This window comes from Hyla sarda, chromosome 2, assembly GCF_029499605.1.
Source record: "Hyla sarda isolate aHylSar1 chromosome 2, aHylSar1.hap1, whole genome shotgun sequence".
NCBI lineage: Eukaryota > Metazoa > Chordata > Amphibia > Anura > Hylidae > Hyla > Hyla sarda.
The window spans coordinates 326,211,072-326,231,273 of record NC_079190.1 but is presented as its reverse complement, the minus strand read 5'-3'; the positions used below and the strand labels follow the sequence as shown (position 1 = coordinate 326,231,273).

General features: G+C 45.9%; 1 protein-coding gene across 1 annotated transcript; it reads left to right on the top strand.

Annotated features, from left to right (window-relative positions):
* Positions 1 to 16,159: 16,159 nt before the first annotated feature.
* On the top strand, positions 16,160 to 16,735 carry G0S2 (G0/G1 switch 2). The gene has a single exon (XM_056560689.1). The coding sequence runs from the start codon at positions 16,189 to 16,191 to the stop codon at positions 16,489 to 16,491; it is 303 nt and encodes a 100-aa protein (XP_056416664.1). The 5' UTR covers positions 16,160 to 16,188; the 3' UTR covers positions 16,492 to 16,735.
* The last annotated feature ends 3,467 nt before the right edge of the window (positions 16,736 to 20,202 follow it).

The following is a 20,202-nucleotide window of genomic DNA, read 5'->3' as shown; positions in this document are numbered from 1 at the left end:
TGACCCCGTCACTGCCTCCGTACACTCCTTCTTCTCGGAAATCCGAAGTGTCTTTGAGGAACCTGCCCGAGCCTCTTCTGCTGAGACTGCCCTGTTGAACCTGGTCCAGGGTAATTCTTCCGTTGGCGAGTATGCCGTACAATTCCGTACTCTTGCTTCAGAATTATCCTGGAACAATGAGGCCCTCTGCGCGACCTTTAAAAAAGGCCTATCCAGCAACATTAAAGATGTTCTGGCCGCACGAGAAATGCCTGCTAATCTTCATGAACTTATTCACCTAGCCACTCGCATTGACATGCGTTTTTCCGAAAGGAGCTCCGCCAAGATATGGACTCTGTTCGCACGAGGCGTTTCTTCTCCTCGGCTCCTCTCTCCTCTGGTCCCCTGCAATCTGTTCCTGTGCCTCCCGCCGTGGAGGCTATGCAGGTCGACCGGTCTCGCCTGACACCTCAAGAGAGGACACGACGCCGCATGGAGAACCTCTGCCTGTACTGTGCTAGTACCGAACACTTCCTGAGGGATTGTCCTATCCGTCCTCCCCGCCTGGAAAGACGTACGCTGACTCCGCACAAAGGTGAGACAATCCTTGATGTCTACTCTGCTTCTCCACGTCTTACTGTGCCTGTGCGGATGTCTGCCTCTGCCTTCTCCTTCTCTACTGTGGCCTTCTTGGACTCTGGATCTGCAGGAAATTTTATTTTGGCCTCTCTCGTCAACAGGTTCAACATCCCAGTGACCAGTCTCGCCAGACCCCTTTACATCAATTGTGTAAACAATGAAAGATTGGACTGTACCATACGTTTCCGCACGGAGCCCCTTCTAATGAGCATCGGATCTCATCACGAGAGGATTGAACTTTTGGTCCTCCCCAATTGCACCTCGGAAATTCTCCTTGGACTTCCCTGGCTTCAACTTCATTCCCCAACCCTGGATTGGTCCACTGGGGAGATCAAGAGTTGGGGGCCCTCTTGTTCCAAGGACTGTCTAAAACCGGTTCCCAGTAACCCTTGCCGTGACTCTGTGGTTCCTCCAGTAACCGGTCTCCCTAAGGCCTATATGGACTTCGCGGATGTTTTCTGCAAAAAACAAGCGGAGACTCTACCTCCTCACAGGCCTTATGATTGTCCTATCGACCTCCTCCCGGGCACTACTCCACCCCGGGGCAGAATTTATCCTCTCTCTGCCCCAGAGACTCTTGCCATGTCTGAATACGTCCAGGAAAATTTAAAAAAGGGCTTTATCCGTAAATCCTCCTCTCCTGCCAGAGCCGGTTTTTTTCTTTGTGTCCAAAAAAGATGGCTCCCTACGTCCTTGCATTGACTACCGCGGTCTTAATAAAATCACGGTTAAGAACCGCTACCCCCTACCCCTCATCTCTGAACTCTTTGATCGCCTCCAAGGTGCCCACATCTTTACTAAATTGGACTTAAGAGGCGCCTATAACCTCATCCGCATCAGAGAGGGGGATGAGTGGAAAACAGCATTTAACACCAGAGATGGACACTTTGAGTATCTGGTCATGCCCTTTGGCCTGTGCAACGCCCCTGCTGTCTTCCAAGACTTTGTTAATGAAATTTTTCGTGATCTGTTATACTCCTGTGTTGTTGTATATCTGGATGATATCCCAATTTTTTCGGCCAATCTAGAAGAACACCGCCAGCATGTCCGTATGGTTCTTCAGAGACTTCGTGACAATCAACTCTATGCTAAAATTGAGAAATGTCTGTTTGAATGCCAATCTCTTCCTTTTCTAGGATATTTGGTCTCTGGCCAGGGACTACAAATGGATCCAGACAAACTCTCTGCCGTCTTAGATTGGCCACGCCCCTCCGGACTCCGTGCTATCCAACGCTTTTTGGGGTTCGCCAATTATTACAGGCAATTTATTCCACATTTTTCTACCCTTGTGGCTCCTATCGTGGCTTTAACCAAAAAAAATGCCGATCCCAAGTCCTGGCCTCCTCAAGCGGAAGACGCCTTTAAACGACTCAAGTCTGCCTTTTCTTCGGCTCCCGTGCTCTCCAGACCTGACCCTTCCAAACCCTTCCTACTGGAGGTTGATGCCTCCTCAGTGGGAGCTGGAGCTGTTCTTCTACAGAAAAATTCTTCCGGGCATGCCGTCACTTGTGGTTTTTTTTCTAGGACCTTCTCTCCGGCGGAGAGGAACTACTCCATCGGGGATCGAGAGCTTCTAGCCATTAAATTAGCACTTGAGGAATGGAGGCATCTGCTGGAGGGATCAAGATTTCCAGTTATTATTTACACCGACCACAAGAACCTCTCCTACCTCCAGTCTGCCCAACGGCTGAATCCTCGCCAGGCCCGGTGGTCTCTGTTCTTTGCCCGGTTTAATTTTGAGATTCACTTTCATCCTGCCGATAAGAACATTAGGGCCGATGCTCTCTCTCGTTCCTCGGATGCCTCAGAAGTTGAACTCTCTCCGCAACACATCATTCCACCTGACTGCCTGATCTCCACTTCTCCTGCCTTCTTCAGGCAAACTCCTCCAGGAAAGACCTTTGTTTCTCCACGCCAACGCCTCGGAATCCTCAAATGGGGTCACTCCTCCCATCTCGCAGGTCATGTGGGCATCAAGAAATCTCTGCAACTCATCTCCCGCTTCTATTGGTGGCCGACTCTGGAGACGGATGTTGTGGACTTTGTGCGAGCCTGCACTCTGTGCCCGGGATAAGACTCCTCGCCAGAAGCCCGCTGGTTTTCTTCATCCCCTGCCTGTCCCCGAACAGCCTTGGTCTCTGATTGGTATGGATTTTATTACTGATTTACCCCCTTCCCGTGGCAACACTGTTATTTGGGTGGTCGTTGATCGATTCTCCAAAATGGCACATTTCATCCCTCTTCCTGGTCTTCCTTCAGCGCCTCAGTTGGCTAAACAATTTTTTGTACACATTTTTCGTCTTCACGGGTTGCCTACGCAGATCGTCTCGGATAGAGGTGTCCAATTCGTGTCTAAATTCTGGAGGGCTCTCTGTAAACAACTCAAGATTAAATTAAATTTTTCTTCTGCATATCATCCCCAGTCCAATGGACAAGTAGAAAGAATTAACCAGGTCTTGGGTGATTATTTGCGACATTTTGTTTCCTCCCGCCAGGATGACTGGGCAGATCTCCTTCCATGGGCCGAATTCTCGTATAACTTCAGAGTCTCTGAATCTTCCTCCAAATCCCCATTTTTCGTGGTGTACGGCCGTCACCCTCTTCCCCCCCTCCCTACCCCCTTGCCCTCTGGTCTACCCGCTGTGGATGAAATTTCTCGTGACCTTTCCATCATATGGAGAGAGACCCAAAATTCTCTCTTACAGGCTTCATCACGCATGAAGAAGTTCGCAGATAAGAAAAGAAGAGCTCCTCCCGTTTTTTCCCCTGGAGACAAGGTATGGCTCTCCGCTAAATATGTCCGCTTCCGTGTCCCTAGCTACAAGTTGGGACCACGCTATCTTGGTCCTTTCAAAGTTTTGTGTCAAATTAATCCTGTCTCTTACAAACTTCTTCTTCCTCCTTCTCTTCGTATCCCTAATGCCTTTCACGTCTCTCTTCTTAAACCACTCATCCTCAACCGTTTTTCTCCCAAATCTGTTCCTCCCACTCCTGTTTCCGGCTCCTCGGACATCTTCTCTGTCAAAGAGATCTTAGCCTCTAAAAAGGTCAGAGGGAAAACTTTTTTTTTAGTGGACTGGGAGGGTTGTGGTCCTGAAGAGAGATCCTGGGAACCTGAGGACAACATCCTAGACAAAAGTCTGCTCCTCAGGTTCTCAGGCTCTAAGAAGAGGGGGAGACCCAAGGGGGGGGGTACTGTTACGCCGAGCGCTCCGGGTCCCCGCTCCTCCCCGGAGCGCTCGCTACACTCTCCCCGCTGCAGCGCTCCGGTCAGATCCACTGACCCGGGGCGCTGCGATTCCGCTTCCAGCCGGGATGCGATTCGCGATGCGGGTAGCGCCCGCTCGCGATGCGCACCCCGGCTCCCGTACCTGACTCGCTCTCCCTCGGTCCTGTCCCGGCGCGCGCGGCCCCGCTCCCTAGGGCGCGCGCGCGCCGGGTCTTTGCGATTTAAAGGGCCACTGCGCCGCTGATTGGCGCAGTGATTCCAATTAGTGTCTTCACCTGTGCACTTCCCTATATCACCTCACTTCCCCTGCACTTCCTTGCCGGATCTTGTTGCCATTGTGCCAGTGAAAGCGTTTCCTTGTGTGTTCCTAGCCTGTGTTCCAGACCTCCTGCCGTTGCCCCTGACTACGATCCTTGCTGCCAGCCCCGACCTTCTGCTACGTCCGACCTTGCTTCTGTCTACTCCCTTGTACCGCGCCTATCTTCAGCAGCCTGAGAGGTGAGCCGTTGCTAGTGGATACGACCTGGTCACTACCGCCGCAGCAAGACCATCCCGCTTTGCGGCGGGCTCTGGTGAAAACCAGTAGTGACTTAGAACCGGTCCACTAGCACGGTCCACGCCAATCCCTCTCTGGCACAGAGGATCCACTACCTGCCAGCCGGCATCGTGACAATAAGGGCTTCCCTCATGGAGTCAGGCAAGGCCCTAGAGTCCAAGGCTGTGGCATATAGATTAAGCAAAATAGAAATCAATTTCTCCTCATTCCCCATGTACCAGTCACCTACCAACCCATCCAAACCCGTTGTTTTCACAGAGGGTACATCTTCAATAACCCGTGACACCTCCTCAGCCGTCAAGGGGACCTCAAGGGCTGAAGACTGAAGCAAAGTCAGGGGAGTAAGGGGCAAGTCTCTCAGGAAAGAAAAAATAGTAGGGGGGGGCTACCTGAGAGGATGAAGACTACAAGGGCCTATAAAAGGAAAGAAATACCCCATTAATAGTTGCTGGGTCAGAGCTATACGTTCCCTCCATTGTTCGAATATAGGGTATAGAAGCCACAGGACGACTCTCCCTAGACAAATAAGCCAACAGTTTGCCATTTTTGTCCCTAAACTCAAATAAGGCTGCCTCTCCCTTCCAATTTTAGGTGAACTCGATCCTTCTAAATGAGACCTCTGTGCCTTAGCCCATGCCCTTTCTGCATCAGGAGTAGGGTCCCTATCCACAGCAGCATCAAGTACCCCTATGTCATTCTGTATCGGCCTTACCCTAGCTCCCAGCTCTGCCCTCCCACCTGCCAACCCAGCCACAAACGCTCCCCGAATACAACTAGCACTCAGCTCCCTAAACCACTAACTAACTCATAGGGGAACAGGTAGTCCAATAAGGAGATCAGTCCAGCAGCTGAGCAGCTCGTTGAGCAGCCTTCGCCCATTGCAATGCCTCAGTGGGTGAAGTGAAAAACTTTGTGGAGGTTCCGTCCACCACCATAAGGTGAGCCAGGTACAACATTGCATAGGGATAGGCTTTGGAGCGAAGTTTATCTCTAACTTCCGTGAATTGGGTTCTTTGCTTTTGGAGTTCTACAGAGAAGTCAGGGTAGAAGGAGCTTCTCCTGTCACCGATTTAAGCCGCACTGCTCTCAGGATCTCTGTCTTTGAAAGGGTTTGTTCACACTACGGAATCTCCGCTCGCTGAATTCCACAAGCGAAGACTCCGCCTGGTGGCCGCTGGCGAGGATACTTCGGCACTAGGGCCGCGGGGCACTCAGCCGTCACCATTGACGGCTATGCAGTGCTCGCGGAATGCGCACAAAGAATGAACATGTTCTTTCTTTGCGCAGAAGAATTTCAGCGGCGTAATTGTCCGCCGCAGAAATTCCGAAGTGTGAACAGGTCTCGCGGAGACCCATTCACACTAATGTTAAGTTCACACCGCGGAATTCCGCTCGCTCGTGGAATTCCGTAGTGTGAACATGGCCAAATGCAAGATCTTTGCCATAAAGGGCCTGGGTGGCCCCCCCCCCAGGGATTGGAGGCCTATCTGGGACCCTGGAGAGAGGAGAGAAGGTATCAGCAGGTAGAACCTCTTTAAGCCAGGAGTCAAGAAAAGCCACTGGATCCGCACCCTCCGCTTTTTCGGAGAGGCCCACCAGCTGAACATTATTATGCCTGAGGCGATTTAAAAAATAATCAGCTCTGTCAACCACTCCTTTAAATTGACGCTGTAGCTCGGCAATTTGCTGTGGGATAGGGTGTAAGGTATTCTCCACTGCAGACACTCTGTGCTCCACCTCCGTGGTGCGCTCCCACAACTTTTGAGTTTCATGATAGAGGATGAAAAATTCCTGTCTAAGTTCGTCCACCTTGGAGATGACATAGGAGTGACAAGATGTAATAGCAGCCAGAACCTCAGCAAACCGTTGGTGAATAGTAACCAGCTCATACTGCATACAATCAGGAAAATGAATAGGTAGCATGCCTTGAGAACAGTCCACCATAGACAGAGAGGGACTGGGCAGGGAGCTACCAGGCGATCCCGTTGTTCTAGAGAGTGCCTTTGCAGCATTAGCCACCACTTTAGTAGAGAGGGGTGTCTGTGCTTCCCGATCATGTTGTGAACATACCCATCCTCTGAGGAGTTATCATCATCAGATGAAGGCTGTGCAACCTCCGCCACAGTCTTAGAGCATTTATTGCGGCTCTTCGGGCCCCCCGTAGCCCCACACAGAGGCACCCAGAAGAGATAATAGAAACCTGTAAACACAGTAGAAATAATAGGGACTCACTCTGTAGGACAATCCACAGGGGCTTCTCATTAACATAGCACAAAGTCCCAATACAAGTAGAGCAACTCGATGTCCCAGCAAGCCCAATAGCAGGAGAACAGGAGGATGATGCAGGGGAGGTAGACACCACAGTCCAGGGTGTAAGGCCCAAGAAGAATTGTAGGCAAACAAGAAATATAGGCCTTCAGGGAGATCCAGAGGAGCTTATTATCTACTCACTCAGAAGCAGTCCCTGCAGTAAAGGAGAGAGCATGTACCTCACACACCGCCACCCGCACAGCCCGGCAGCTGCAGACCTTGGGAGCGGGAGTCTGCAAGGCAACCGAGGACAGCACCAGGCCCCGCCCATGAAGGCTGAAGATGGCGGCGGCTCAGTTTTCAGCCAGGACCCCAAGCCTGCCAGAGGAGACCACTACCGTGTAGCCCGGCTCCCTTTACTCCTGCAGCTCACCACCGCTCTGGCCCTCTCTCGTTTGTCCTCCCGTCCACAGCAACTGCCGCCTGAGACCTGCGCTGACCCTCTGCGCACCTCCGGGACTAATGGACCGCCACCAAACTTTGCCTGGAGCTTCCAGGAGCCTTACGGATCTCAACCCGGTACCAGGGGCAAGCGTTCACCGGCCACAGGGTAGGAAAATCAGGAGAAATAATGCTGGGAAGCGGGAGCTCGGTGCACACGCATCCACTCAACTCCCCATGCATGCCATGCCCCCTTAAATGCTTTCTTACTTACTTGCTTTCTTCTTGCCTTACTAGCCTTGATTGATAAAACTCTCCGTGTTTGGGTATATGGTGAGATCTGTCAATCAAGGCCAGTGTGTCGGGAAAAAGCCACTGTGGACTGCCCTAAAGACTCATAAGTCAGCCAGCATGAAAGTGGTGACAGGTTTCCTTTAAAGGCACAATAAACTTTTGACTTAATTTCTGACCAAGTGAAATGTTGACATAGTGAATCATAAATGAAATGATCGGTTTGTAAAAGTTTGTTGGAATGTTGGAAAAAAAATACTTGTGTCATGTTCAAAGTAGAATCCTTAACAATTTGACATCAGCATAGAGAATAAGAATCAAAAAGGTGTGCATATTAGTAAGATTCATACTATCCCCACTGCTATACCATGTAACACTTAACTAAAAAATGTTTGGGGGCCCCGTGGAGAATGAAGCAGTGGCCGTGCAGGTGCGGTACACTTAAAGGGGTAGTCCACTTGAAAAAAAAATAATCAACTGGTGCCAGAAAGTCAAACAGATTTGTAAATTACTTCTATTTAAAAATCTTAATCCTTCCAGCACTTATCAGCTGCTGTATGTTCCACATGAAGTTCTTTTCTTTTTGAGTAGGATAAGTTTTCTATGGTAATTTGCTCCTACTCTGGACAGTTCCTGACATGGAGAGAGGTGTCAGCAGAGAGCACTGTGGTCAGATAAATTCAAAAAGAAAAGAACTTCCTGTGGAACATACAGCAGCTGATAAGTACTGGAAGGATTAAGATTTTTAAATAGAAGTAATTTACAAATCTGTTTAACTTTCTGGCACCAGTTGATTAAAAAAAAGACTGTTTTCCAGGGGAGTACCCCTTTACTTTTTTCTAGGGACAATTATGTCCCTGTTCTCAGGGTCCCTACTTAGCAGAACACTATGGCTGGGGAACCTTTTAGAAGAAACACTTACAGTTGATAAACATTTTTTTATTGCCACGTAAACCAAAGGGAATCTGTTATCTGTATTTTCTGATAAGAGCAAACTGTACCTTTCCTAGAGCTGATGGTTGTTACCAAAATCTTCTAAAATCACCTTTTTATTTCTCAGCCAGGTGTCAAGAAGGTGGGGCCAAGCTGCTTGAGTGAGACAGCCACTTATTTCTCATTGCTTGCCTTACCTTCCAGCCCCTCATGGACTGACGTTCAAAGGACTGGGAGACGAGGCCAGGCAAAGAGTACCAGGCTGTGACACTTGGGCAGCTCGGCCTTGGCTGAGAAATTAAAAGGGGATTTTAAAATAAGTTTGGCAACCACCATTAGCTCCATGAAAGGTACCATTTTCTTTTATACCCTAACAGCTAGCCAATGGTGTCTGCAGCTGTTAGAAAATATTGATAACATATTCCCTTTAAAGTATTTTTAGGGTAACTTAAAATCCTGTCTGTAGGGGTTTCATTGATTGATCATTAGTACAATGCCTCAGAGGTTCCAGCAGTAGTCTGCCATCATGTGTCTGTCCCATTTACCTTGATAACTTCTCTACATCACCATGATATCTTGATGGGACCTCTTTCCTTGCTCCTCACTATAAGCATCAAGATTATCTGGAAATGCGTGCAAGTGACTATGGCGGAAATGTACACTGCTCAAAAAAATAATGGGAACAATAAGATAACACATACTAGATCTGAATGAATGAACTAATCGTTTGAAATACTTTCGTCTTTACATAGTTGAATGTGCTGACCACAAAATCACACAAAAATGATCAATGGAAATCAAATTTATCAACGCATGGAGGTCTGGATATGAAGTCACACTCAAAATTAAAATGAAAAACCACACTACAGGCTGATCCAACTTTGATGTAATGTCCTTAAAACAAGTCAAAATGAGGCTCAGTAGTGTGTGTGGCCTCCACGTGCCTGTATGACCTCCCTACGACGCCTGGGCATGCTGCTGATGAGGTGGCAGATGGTCTCCTGAGGGATGTCCTCCAATACCTGGACTAAAGCATCCGCCAACTCCTGGACAGTCTGTGGTGCAACGTTGGTGGATGGAGGAAGACATGATGTCCCAGATGTGCTCAATCAGATTCAGGTCTTGGGGACAGGCGGACCAGTCCATAGCATCAATGCCTTCCTCTTGCAGGAACTGCTGACACACTCCAACCACTGAGGTCTAGCATTGTCTTGCATTTGGAGGAACCCAGGGCCAACCGCACCAGCATAGGGTCTCACAAGGGGTCTGATGATCTCATCTCGGTACCTAATGGCAGTCAGGCTACCTCTGGCAAGCACATGGAGGGCTGTGTGGCCCCCCAAAGAAATGCCACCACAAGATTACTGACCTACCGCCAAACCGGTCATGCTGGTCTCCGGACTTTGTCAGGTCTGTCACATGTGCTCAGTGTGAACTTGCTTTAATCTGTGAAGAGCGCAGGGCGCCAGTCGTGAATTTGCCAATCTTGGTGTTCTCTGACAAATGCCAAACGTCCTGCACGGTGTTGGGCTGTAAGCACAACCCCCACCTGTGAACGTCGGGCCCTCATTCCACCCTCATGGAGTCTGTTTCTGACCGTTTGAGTGGACACATGCACATTTGTGGCCTGCTGGAAGTAATCTTGCAGGGCTCTAGCAAGGCTTCTCCTGCTCCTCCTTGCACAAAGGAAGAGGTAGCGGTCCTGCTGCTGGGTTGTTGCCCTCCTACGGCCTCCTCCATGTCTCCTGATGTACTGGCCTGTCTCCTGGTAGCGCCTCCATGATCTGGAAACTACTCTGACAGACAAAGAAAACTTTCTTGCCACAGCTTGTATTGATGTGCCATCCTGGATGAGCTACACTACCTCAGCCACTTGTGTGGGTTGTAGACTCTGTCTCATGCTACCACTAGAGTGAAAGCACTGCCAGCATTCAAAAGTGACCAAAACATCAGCCAGGAAGCATAGGAACTGAGAAGTGGTCTGTGGTCACCACCTGCAGAACCACTCCTTTATTGGGGGTGTCTTGCTAATTGACTATAATTTCCACCAGTTGTCTGTTCCATTTGCACAACAGCATGTGAAATTGATTGTCAATCAGTGTTGCTTCCTGAGTGGACAGTGTGATTTCACAGAAGTGTGATTGACTTGGAGTTACAGTGTGTTGTTTAAGTGTTCCCTTTACTTTTTTGAGCAGTGTATATTTACACTATGTGGTTACCCAAGAAGTTCTTGATAACTAAAACACAATTGCACCAGAAATAAGCTTCAATCACTCACTCGTAAAACTGAATTGTACATAAGGATTTACAGTCCCCATGCATGGGAATACACCCAAAAAATAAAAAAATTATCAATTCACAAATGGCGTGTACGCTATTTAAAATGTAACTTTTAGGGTAGGGTCACATATACTGCATTTTGCTGAGGATCTGCTGCTGCATATATATCTGCTGCAGAAAATATGCAGCAACCTACACAGCAAAATACAGCATGTCATGCCCCCTCCCATAGGCTTGCATTGAGGGGCGGAGCGTGACGTCACATGGGGGCGGAGGCGTGACGTCACACGCCGCCGGCCCCGTGGTCGCCGGTAATCAGACCCGGAGCGAACATGCTCCGGGGACTGATTTTAACTGGGGTGCTGCGTGCAAGATCACGGGGGTCCCCAGCGGCGGGCCCCCCCCCCCCCGCGATCAGGCATCTAATGCCCTATCCTTTGGATAGGGGATAAGAAGTCTAAGCGCCGGAGAACCCCTTTAAGTGTATAATTACAAAATTATTTATTCAATGTCGTGATTAAATTATCACAACAACACATATAAAGTGTTTTCGAAATAACTATAACAGTATGTCCTTTGAATCGTCCCTATCTCCCCAGGAATATTTTGGTAGAAAGCCTTGTTTTATGATGGTGCAGATCCTTAGTAGGTGAAAGGTAACAGAGTGGTTGAACAGGGACAGCCTTGCTGAAGCCAGATGATTCATTGAGGACAAGCATGCATACCATGAGGCAGGACAGCACCCTTCAGGTTACAATGACACCAGATGTAAAGGAACAATATACCAAGCACTGGAAGAACCGGTGTAATCCCAGAAACCTACAAAGCACAAAATAGGAAAGAAAAAGAGTGACCTTGTTTTGGGTTATTCTGTTATGTTTCTTTTTGCATGTACATTAATCAAGGAGAAATTGTTGGTTTAGTATGTATAGGATCTTCATGTCTATGAACAATTTCTTGAGGAAAGTTTACTCCTGTGGTTGGATGTTGATAAGGATTACCTCATAGCCCTGTATCAGTGTCTGTGCCATGAACTGCCCAGCCTGTGGCAGAACTACAACTCCCAGCATGCCGTGACAGCCAAAGGCCATTTACAGCAAGCATGTTTTTTGTTGGACTCAAAAGGCATGGCCTGCTTCGCTATAGATTCTTCAACATACAGTACAGTGGTCCCTCAAGTTACAATATTAATTGGTTCCAGGACGACCATTGTATGTTGAAACCATTGTATGTTGAGACCAGAACTCTATGGAAACCGGGTAATTGGTTCTAAAGGAAAAAGTGAGGAATTAATAAAAATAAGTAGATAACTAATATAGATAAAGGAAGTCCTTACATATAAAAGTAAGAAAGATCTGCTGGGAGCTGTAAATCACTGTCTATGTCAGTTTTCCCAAGCAGGGAGCCTCCAGCTGTTGCAAAACTACAACTCCCAGCATGCCCGGACAGCCAAAGGCTGTCCGGGCATGCTGGGAGCTGTAGTTTTGCAACAGCTGGGGGCACCCTGCTTGGGAAACACTGGTCTATGTAGAAGACAGAAGCTTCTTCGGGGTCCTGTACAGTACACAGTGTCCTAAAAAAGTAACATGGAGTCGCCCTCACCTGGTGTCCAAAGGAGCAGATAACCCTGGTACAGGTAAAGAGTACAGAACATGTAATACCTCCCTGTACTGTAGGGGGCGCTACCAGACATCAGTCAGTGCATACACTTCAGTAATACAAGGGTTTTACCAGTGAATGCCCATTCTGATTGGTCAGTTCTTCCAGCCATTGACAGGTATCACGGATCTGGACTGTCGTATATTGTATGTTGAGTCTGGTTTCAAGACCATTGTATGTTGAAACTATTGTATGTTGAGGCCATTGTAAGTTGAGGGATCACTGTATACATGTGGGAAATGGCCTAAACGTAGTCACTAGGGGGGACATCATTGGTTGTCCCTGCAGTTGCATTTTTTGCGCAATTTTCTGTAGAACATCTTTCAAAGTTGTCTACTGTTTGGTGCACCGTACACCACTTTTTGCAGTGGAGCCTACTTTTATTTTTGCTCAAACCTACACCTAATAGGACACGTACTAAAGTGTCAGATGGGAATATTGATGTGTGTTCACACGTAGCATATTTGCTGTAGGTTTCACAGGGAAGCATGTAATCAGGGAGTTTCTTACAGAAAATCCTCACCCAACACTGTAGATTTTATGCTGAGGATTTCACTGTGGATTTTCTATCTATTCTGCAGATTTTCTGCAGTGTGCAATGAGTGAAAGAGGAACAAAGTGAATATTATAACTCGCTGATTGCACTTCCTTGTGGGAAATCTGCAGCCTATAGGTCATGTGTGAACATGCCCTTAAGGAAATTACTGTTTATTAACAAGGGAAGCAATAAAGGGGTGCGCTGACAGACCCCAATGTTTCCACTTGCAGCAGTGTATACAGACACAATTAATACAGGGAACAACATACACATAGACATATGTTCCTTTTACATGTATTTATAGTGACTGCAGCTTTTACACATTTTGCATTACTGCAGTGTTTTCCCACCAGGGTGCCTCCAGCTCTTGCAAAGTAACAACTCCTAGCATGTCCAGACTGCATGCTGGGAGTTGTAGTTTTGCAAGAGCTGAAGGTGCCCTGGTTGGTAAAGACTGGCATATTGCAGTGTTTTTCAACCTAGGTGCCTCCACTTTTTTCAAAACTACAACTCCTATCATGCAACATGCTGGGAGTTGTAGTTTTGCCACAGCTGGAGACCAGGGGTGCCTCCAGCTGTTGCAAAACCAACTTCAACTTGGTGTATTGTTTGCACGGTTGCTCAAAATTTACCAAAATGGTGCAGGGGACTTACATTTTGTGCAATTCTAGATACCAGTGAGCTGCAGAGATTGTTTAAGCTTTGTGCTCCGGCATCTGACACTTTTGTATGTGTCCTATTAGGTGTAGGTTTGAGTAAAAAAAAGTAGGCTTTACGCATAAAAAAAAAAAAAATTTCCAAATGTAATTTGCTTAAATAATAACTACGGCTGCACTGCAAAAAGTGTTGCACGGTGCACCAAACAGTAGACAATTCTGAAAGATGATCTACCGAAAATTGGGAAACGGCAGTAGTACCAAATGTGTTAAAGCTGCAGTGTCACTATTAATACATATAAAAGGAAAATGGCTCAGATTTATCAAAATGTGTGTGAGAAAAAATAGAGTGATTTTTCCACAGCAGCCAATCACAGCTCAGCTTTCACTTTACCTCAGCTCGTTAGTTGAGCTGTGATTGGTTGCTGTGGGAAAGTCACTATTTTTTCTCTCACACAGTTTGATAAATCTCCCCCAATATGTCTATGTGTATGGTGTTTACTGTATTAGGGTGGGTTCACACCACGTTTTTCCCGTATACGCTTTCATTATTGAAAACGTATGGAACCGTATTGAAAACCGTACACATAGACGGTTGCGTCCGGTTTGCTTGCAATACGTTCTTCTCCCGAACGCAAAACCGTGGTTAACCACGGTTTTGTCTCCGGTTTAAAAACCGTACTACAACCGCATACATTTTTTTTTAACATGGATGTCAATGGGAAACGCACATGTATACGGTCCCATACAGGAAACCGTATACGTTTTTTACTTTGCGCATGCGCATTTGCATCCTAAAGTCCCCACCCAAGACCCCTCCCATTAAAAATGGACAAAATTTTCAAAAACATGTTTTTTTTTTTTATAAAAACGGACGGAACTGTATGCACTTTTAAAAACAGTATACGGTTTAAAAACGCATACGATTTAGGCTGGGTTCCCATTACATTTTCCCCCATATGGGAGCGCATACGGCAGGGGAGAGCTAAAAACATGCGCTCCCATATGCCTTTCTATGCGCTCCCGTATGTAATTCATTTCAATGAGCTAATTTTTGTCTCGTATGCACTTTTCCCCCGCACCTAAAACCGTGGTCGACCACAATTTTAGGTCCGGTTGTAAAAGCGCATACGGGGCAAAAATGAGCCGACCGGACCAAACATTTCGCTGCGGTTGGCTCATTGAAATGAATTACATACGGGAGCGCATAGAAAGGCATGGGGGAAAACGTAATGGGAACCCAGCCTTACTTTTTCCCATACTGTTCCATCCGTTTTTTTTTGCCTTACGGTTTTCTTTAGAAAAACGGATTGAAACCAGTATGGCAAAAACGTGATATGAACCCAGCCTTAGTTGTGTCTGTATAGACACTGCAGGCATGCTGGGAGTTGTAGTTTTGCAACAGCTGGAGGCACCCTGGTTGGAAGACATTGGTAGATAGATATTAGATAGAGGCAGATAGATCTATTATTAGTGTGTGGCATTGTGTTTATAAGACTACTAGCTCCAGACAAGCCTCATGGCTGCTGTGGGTTTTTTTTTTTTTTTTTGGTTTCCCTCTACGTTTACTACGTGACTTAAGACACTCAAATTATGGCTACAATAGGAAACCCTATACCTCCCCCTACTAGCATAATGCCTTTGACTGGTGGGGGGGGGGGGGGGGGGGCAGCATGCTACGTGCGTGTACACAGCATGCAGCTCTGGCTCCGAGCCCCTTCCTCCCAGTCACTAGCCCGCACTGGCCGGCAGCCACTTAGCCCCAGCTTCACGAGCCTGCGTGATCAGCACGTGTTCGTCCGTCCTCCAGAGCCAGCGTGACGTCACGGGGTGGGCGCGGCTACTGCCATTAAATAGGGCCGAGCGCGGCCCTTACAAGCACAGCAGAACACTGAATACCCTATCAGTCATCTGGAGAAGCGGAGCAGTCATAGGCAATACATACACACAGGTAAGCGATGGCTTGCATCTGCATTATAGTGTAGCTTTCTATGTGCCAGGCAGTGATTGGGCTACATAGCTGAGTATGCCATTTACTGTTTTGTATGAGTGATCCTGTGTTATTCTATCTTGTTTTCCAAACAGTGTGTCTCCAGCTGTTGCAAAACTACAACTCCCAGCATGCCCGGACAGCCGAAGGCTGTCCGGGCATGCTGGGAGTTGTAGTTTTGCAACAGCTGGAGATAATAGCCTGGTTTAAAGAATAGGTGATCCCTGATGAAGTGTTATCCTGTGCTGATCAGAGAGAATAGCCTGGTTTAAAGAATAAGTGATCCTTGATGTAATGTTATCCTGAGCTGATCAGAGAAAATAGCCTTGATTAAAGAATAGGTGATCCCTGATGAAGTGTTATCCTGTGCTGATCAGAGAAAATGGTCTTGATTAAAGAATAGGTGATCCCTGATGAAGTGTTATCCTGTGCTGATCAGAGAAAATAGCCTTGATTAAAGAATAGGTGATCCCTGATGAAGTGTTATCCTGTGCTGATCAGAGAAAATAGCCTTGATTAAAGAATAGGTGATCCCTGATGAAGTGTTATCCTGTGCTGATCAGAGAAAATAGCCTTGATTAAAGAATAGGTGACCCCTGATGAAGTGTTATCCTGAGCTGATCAGAGAAAATAATGTAATTGTAGAGTAAACTTACAACAGGTAACGTCAATGTATCTGACAAGTAATGGTCATTCTCTATCTCCCTTGCTGCAGGTTGGAGACGTGATCTCTCGGTACACTCGACCATGGAAACTATGCACGAGTTGATCCCTTTTGCTAAAGAGATGCTCAGCCAGAAGCCCAACAAGAAGATGGTGAAGATGTACCTGCTGGGCAGCGTGCTGGCCTTCTTCGGAGTGGTTATTGGACTGGTGGAGACGGTTTGCAGTCCTTTCACTGGAAGAGAGGACCCTGAACTGGAAGAGTTGAAGCCCCCGGCAGCTTTGTCTGCTCCATCGCAGCCACAAAAAAAAGAGGTCATCCTGGAGAAGAGCAACCCTCAGGCCGTAAGGGGCAGAAGCTTGGCTAACCGTGGCCATGCCTCCTGAGCACCTGGGCATCGGGGCTACTGGACTTAATGAATGTGGGTTGCACTGAATGTTGTGAAGATGTGCAAGATGATGGATGTCGTGCAACCTTTGGGACTCTTAAAGTGACTATTGCTGCTGTGCAGCAGAACACATGTATCTTGGGATGTGCCACGTTGTGGAGAAGATATGTCAGATGCCTGTCCGCTATGTTTTTATATTAAAGACTTGCATTACGCCTTTTTAAATAAAAGATTTTATTTTACTAAAAGCTCTGGTATCTGTCTCTTTTTTTCTGTCGTATACAGTTTGTGTTTATTTACCAAGCATGGTGTATGGCAAACGCATACTTCACAATGTAATGCATCTGGTGGACTAAGCTTGGGGACTACGTACTAATGGTGTTCTTGGTTTAATCACTTTATCATTGCTGGGGGGGTCTATCCGATACTAAGAAGGGACCACCGTGCTGGCATTTTGCAGGGGAACTGCAGTACAGTTCTATGTAAGTGAATGTGGCTGGCTGCAGTTCACTTCATGGTCAGGCAGTAGGGAGTGCTGCTGTGCAGGGTACAACACTTGTCGTCTTTCTTATCCAGAAATAGAGAAACCAAACTAATTTCATTGAAAAACAGCACCACACCTGTCCTCAGGTTGGATGTGGTATTACACCGTGGCTCCGTTCACTTAAATGGAACAGTGCTGCAATACCACACAACCTGAGAACAGGTGTGGCGCTTTTTTTATTTTTTTTCTTCCCCCCCCCTGCTTGCTTTGTTCTAATTCTGGATAATCCTTTAAAATGGTACTCCACTAGAAGATTTATAATTTTTTTTATTTTATTTTTATAAATCAACTAGTGCCAGAAAGTTACAGATCTGTAAATTACTTCTATTTAAAATATATTAAACCTTCCAGTACTTATCGGTTGCTGTATTCTCCACAAATTATTTTCTTTTAAAATTTTCTGTCTGACCACAGTGCTCTCTGCTGACACTTCTGTCCATGTCAGGACCTGTCCAGAGCAGTATGGGAAAATCCCCATAGCAAACCTTTCCTGCTCCGGACAGTTCTTAAAATGGACAGAGGTGTCAGCAGAGAGCACTGTGGGCAGACAGAAAGGAAATTCAAAAAGAAAAGAACTTCCTCTGAAACATACAGCAGCTGATAAGTACTGGAAGGGTTAAGATTTTTAAATAGAAATAATTTGCAAATCTGTTTTAACTTTTTGGCACCAGTTGATTTAAAAACATTTTTCCAGGGGACTATCCCTTTTTAAGATGTGTTTGAATCTTTCAAAGGATTCTAATTTCTCATGAACCACAGTTAGTACTATAGTGTGACATGCAAAGGCCACAATACATACATACATACACATACACATATATATATATATATATATATATATATATACCTGACATATTGAAAAATGTGTGTATTTTTTCTTTTGCAGTTGGCTAGTCTGCTCATGATACATATTGTGCCTTGAAGAATGCTAACAAAGGTAACCTGTAAACCGATGACCTATTTTAGCAATATGCCCACACTTTGAGGTAGGAACACCACATTAAAGGGGTACTCCGGTGGAAAACAATTATTATTATTATTATTATTTTATTTTTATTTTTTTAAATCAACTGGTGCCAGAGAGTTATACAAATGTGTAAATTACTTCTATTTAAAAATCTTAATCCTTCCAGTACTTAGCTGCTGGATGCTCCACGGGAAGTTGTATTTCTTCCAGCAATTCTTTTCTGTCTGACCACAGTGCTCTCTGCTAAAACCTCTGTCCATGTCAGGAACTGTCCAGAGTAGAAGCAAATCCACATAGCAAACCTATCCTGCTCTGGACAGTTCCTGATATGAACAGAGGTGTCAGCAGAGAGCACTGTGGTCAGACTGAAAAGAATTCCAGAAAGAAATATAATTTCCTCTGTAGTATACAACAGCTGATTGTGCATATGCCTTAATGATAAATTTGCTGCAAGTACACCAAAAACACAACTTTAAACCATGTAGAAAATCACATCACCCATACCAACATTGATAAATCCCCCCAACCCACTGACCTTGAGCTCATAGCAGAGACAACACCAGTGGTTTAGGGACAATTCTGAATGTCATTGAGTTACCCACCCAGACCCCTGACTTGTACCTAATAAAATATCCTAAAAATGTCTGTCACCTGAAGGTCCCCATCCAACCCGACAGAGCCTGAGAGGATCTGCAGAGAATCCCTAAATCTGTGTGTGCAAATCTGTGTGAGCATACCCAAGACGACTGGAGGCTGTAATCGCTGCCAAAGGTGCTTCTACTATTTACTGAGCAAAGGGTCTGAATACTTATTTAAATGCAAGATTTTCTCTAAAAGACCACCCCCTTATCAGACCAAATTTGGTAAGATGGAATTTCAGTCCACCATACATTATGCATACTGACCATCTCCTTTAACCCCTTAACGACCCCGGACGTAAATGTACGTCCTGGTGAGCTGGTACTTAACACACCAGGACGTACATTTACGTCCTATACATAACCACGAGCATCAGTGCGATGCTCGGGTCATGCGCGGCAGGTCCCGGCTGCTGACAGCAGCCAGGGACCCACCGGTAATGGCGGACATCCGCGATTGCGTGGCTGTCCGCCATTAACCCCTCAGATGCCGTGATCCATAAAGATCAAGGCATCTGCTGCATTGCGGTCAATAAAATGGATGATCGGATCGCCTGCAGCGCTGCCGTGGCGATCCAATCATCCAGAACGGCAGACGGAGGTCCCCTCACCTGCCTCCACTGCCTTCTGCTCTGGTCTGCGATCGAGCAGACCAGAGCAGAAGATGACCGATAACACTGATCAGTGCTATGTCCTATGCATAGCACTGAACAGTATTAGCAATCGAATGATTGCTATAAATAGTCCCCTATGGGGACTATTAAAGTGTAAAAATAAAAGTAAAAAAAAAAAAGTGAAAAACCCCCTCCCCCAATAAAAACGTAAATTGTCCCATTTTCCCTATTTCACCCCAAAAAAGTGTAAAACATTTTTTTTTATATACATATTTGGCATCGCCGCGTACATAAATATCCAAACTATTAAAATAAAATGTTAATGAAACCGTACGGTGAACGGCGTGAAAGTAAAAAAAAAATCCAAAATAGCTGCTTTTTTATAACATTTTATTCCAAAAAATTTTTTATTAAAAATGTATTTAAAGTTTTATATAAGCAAATATGGTATCAATAAAAAGTACAGATTGTGGCGCAAAAAATGAGCCTTCATACCGCCGCTTATACGGAAAAATGTATAGGTCTTCAAAATAGGGGGATTTTAAACGTACTAATTTGGTTAAACAGTTTGCGATTTTTTTTTTAAGAGCCACAGTAATAGAAAAGTATATTATCATGGGTATCATTTTAATCGTATTGACCCAAAGAATAAAGAACACATGTAATTTTTACCGTAAATTGTATGGCGTGAAAACAAAACCTTCCAAAGTTTGCTAAATTGCGGTTTTCATTTTAATTTCCCCACACAAATAGTATTTTTTTGGTTGCGCCATACATTTTATGGTAAAGTGAGTGATGGCATTACAACGGACAACTGGTTGCACAAAAATCAAGCCCTCATACTAATCTGTGGATGAAAATATAAAAAAATATTATGATTTTTTAAAGGCGAGGAGGAAAAAACCAAAACGTAAAAATAAAATTGTCTGAGTCCTTAAGGCCCAAA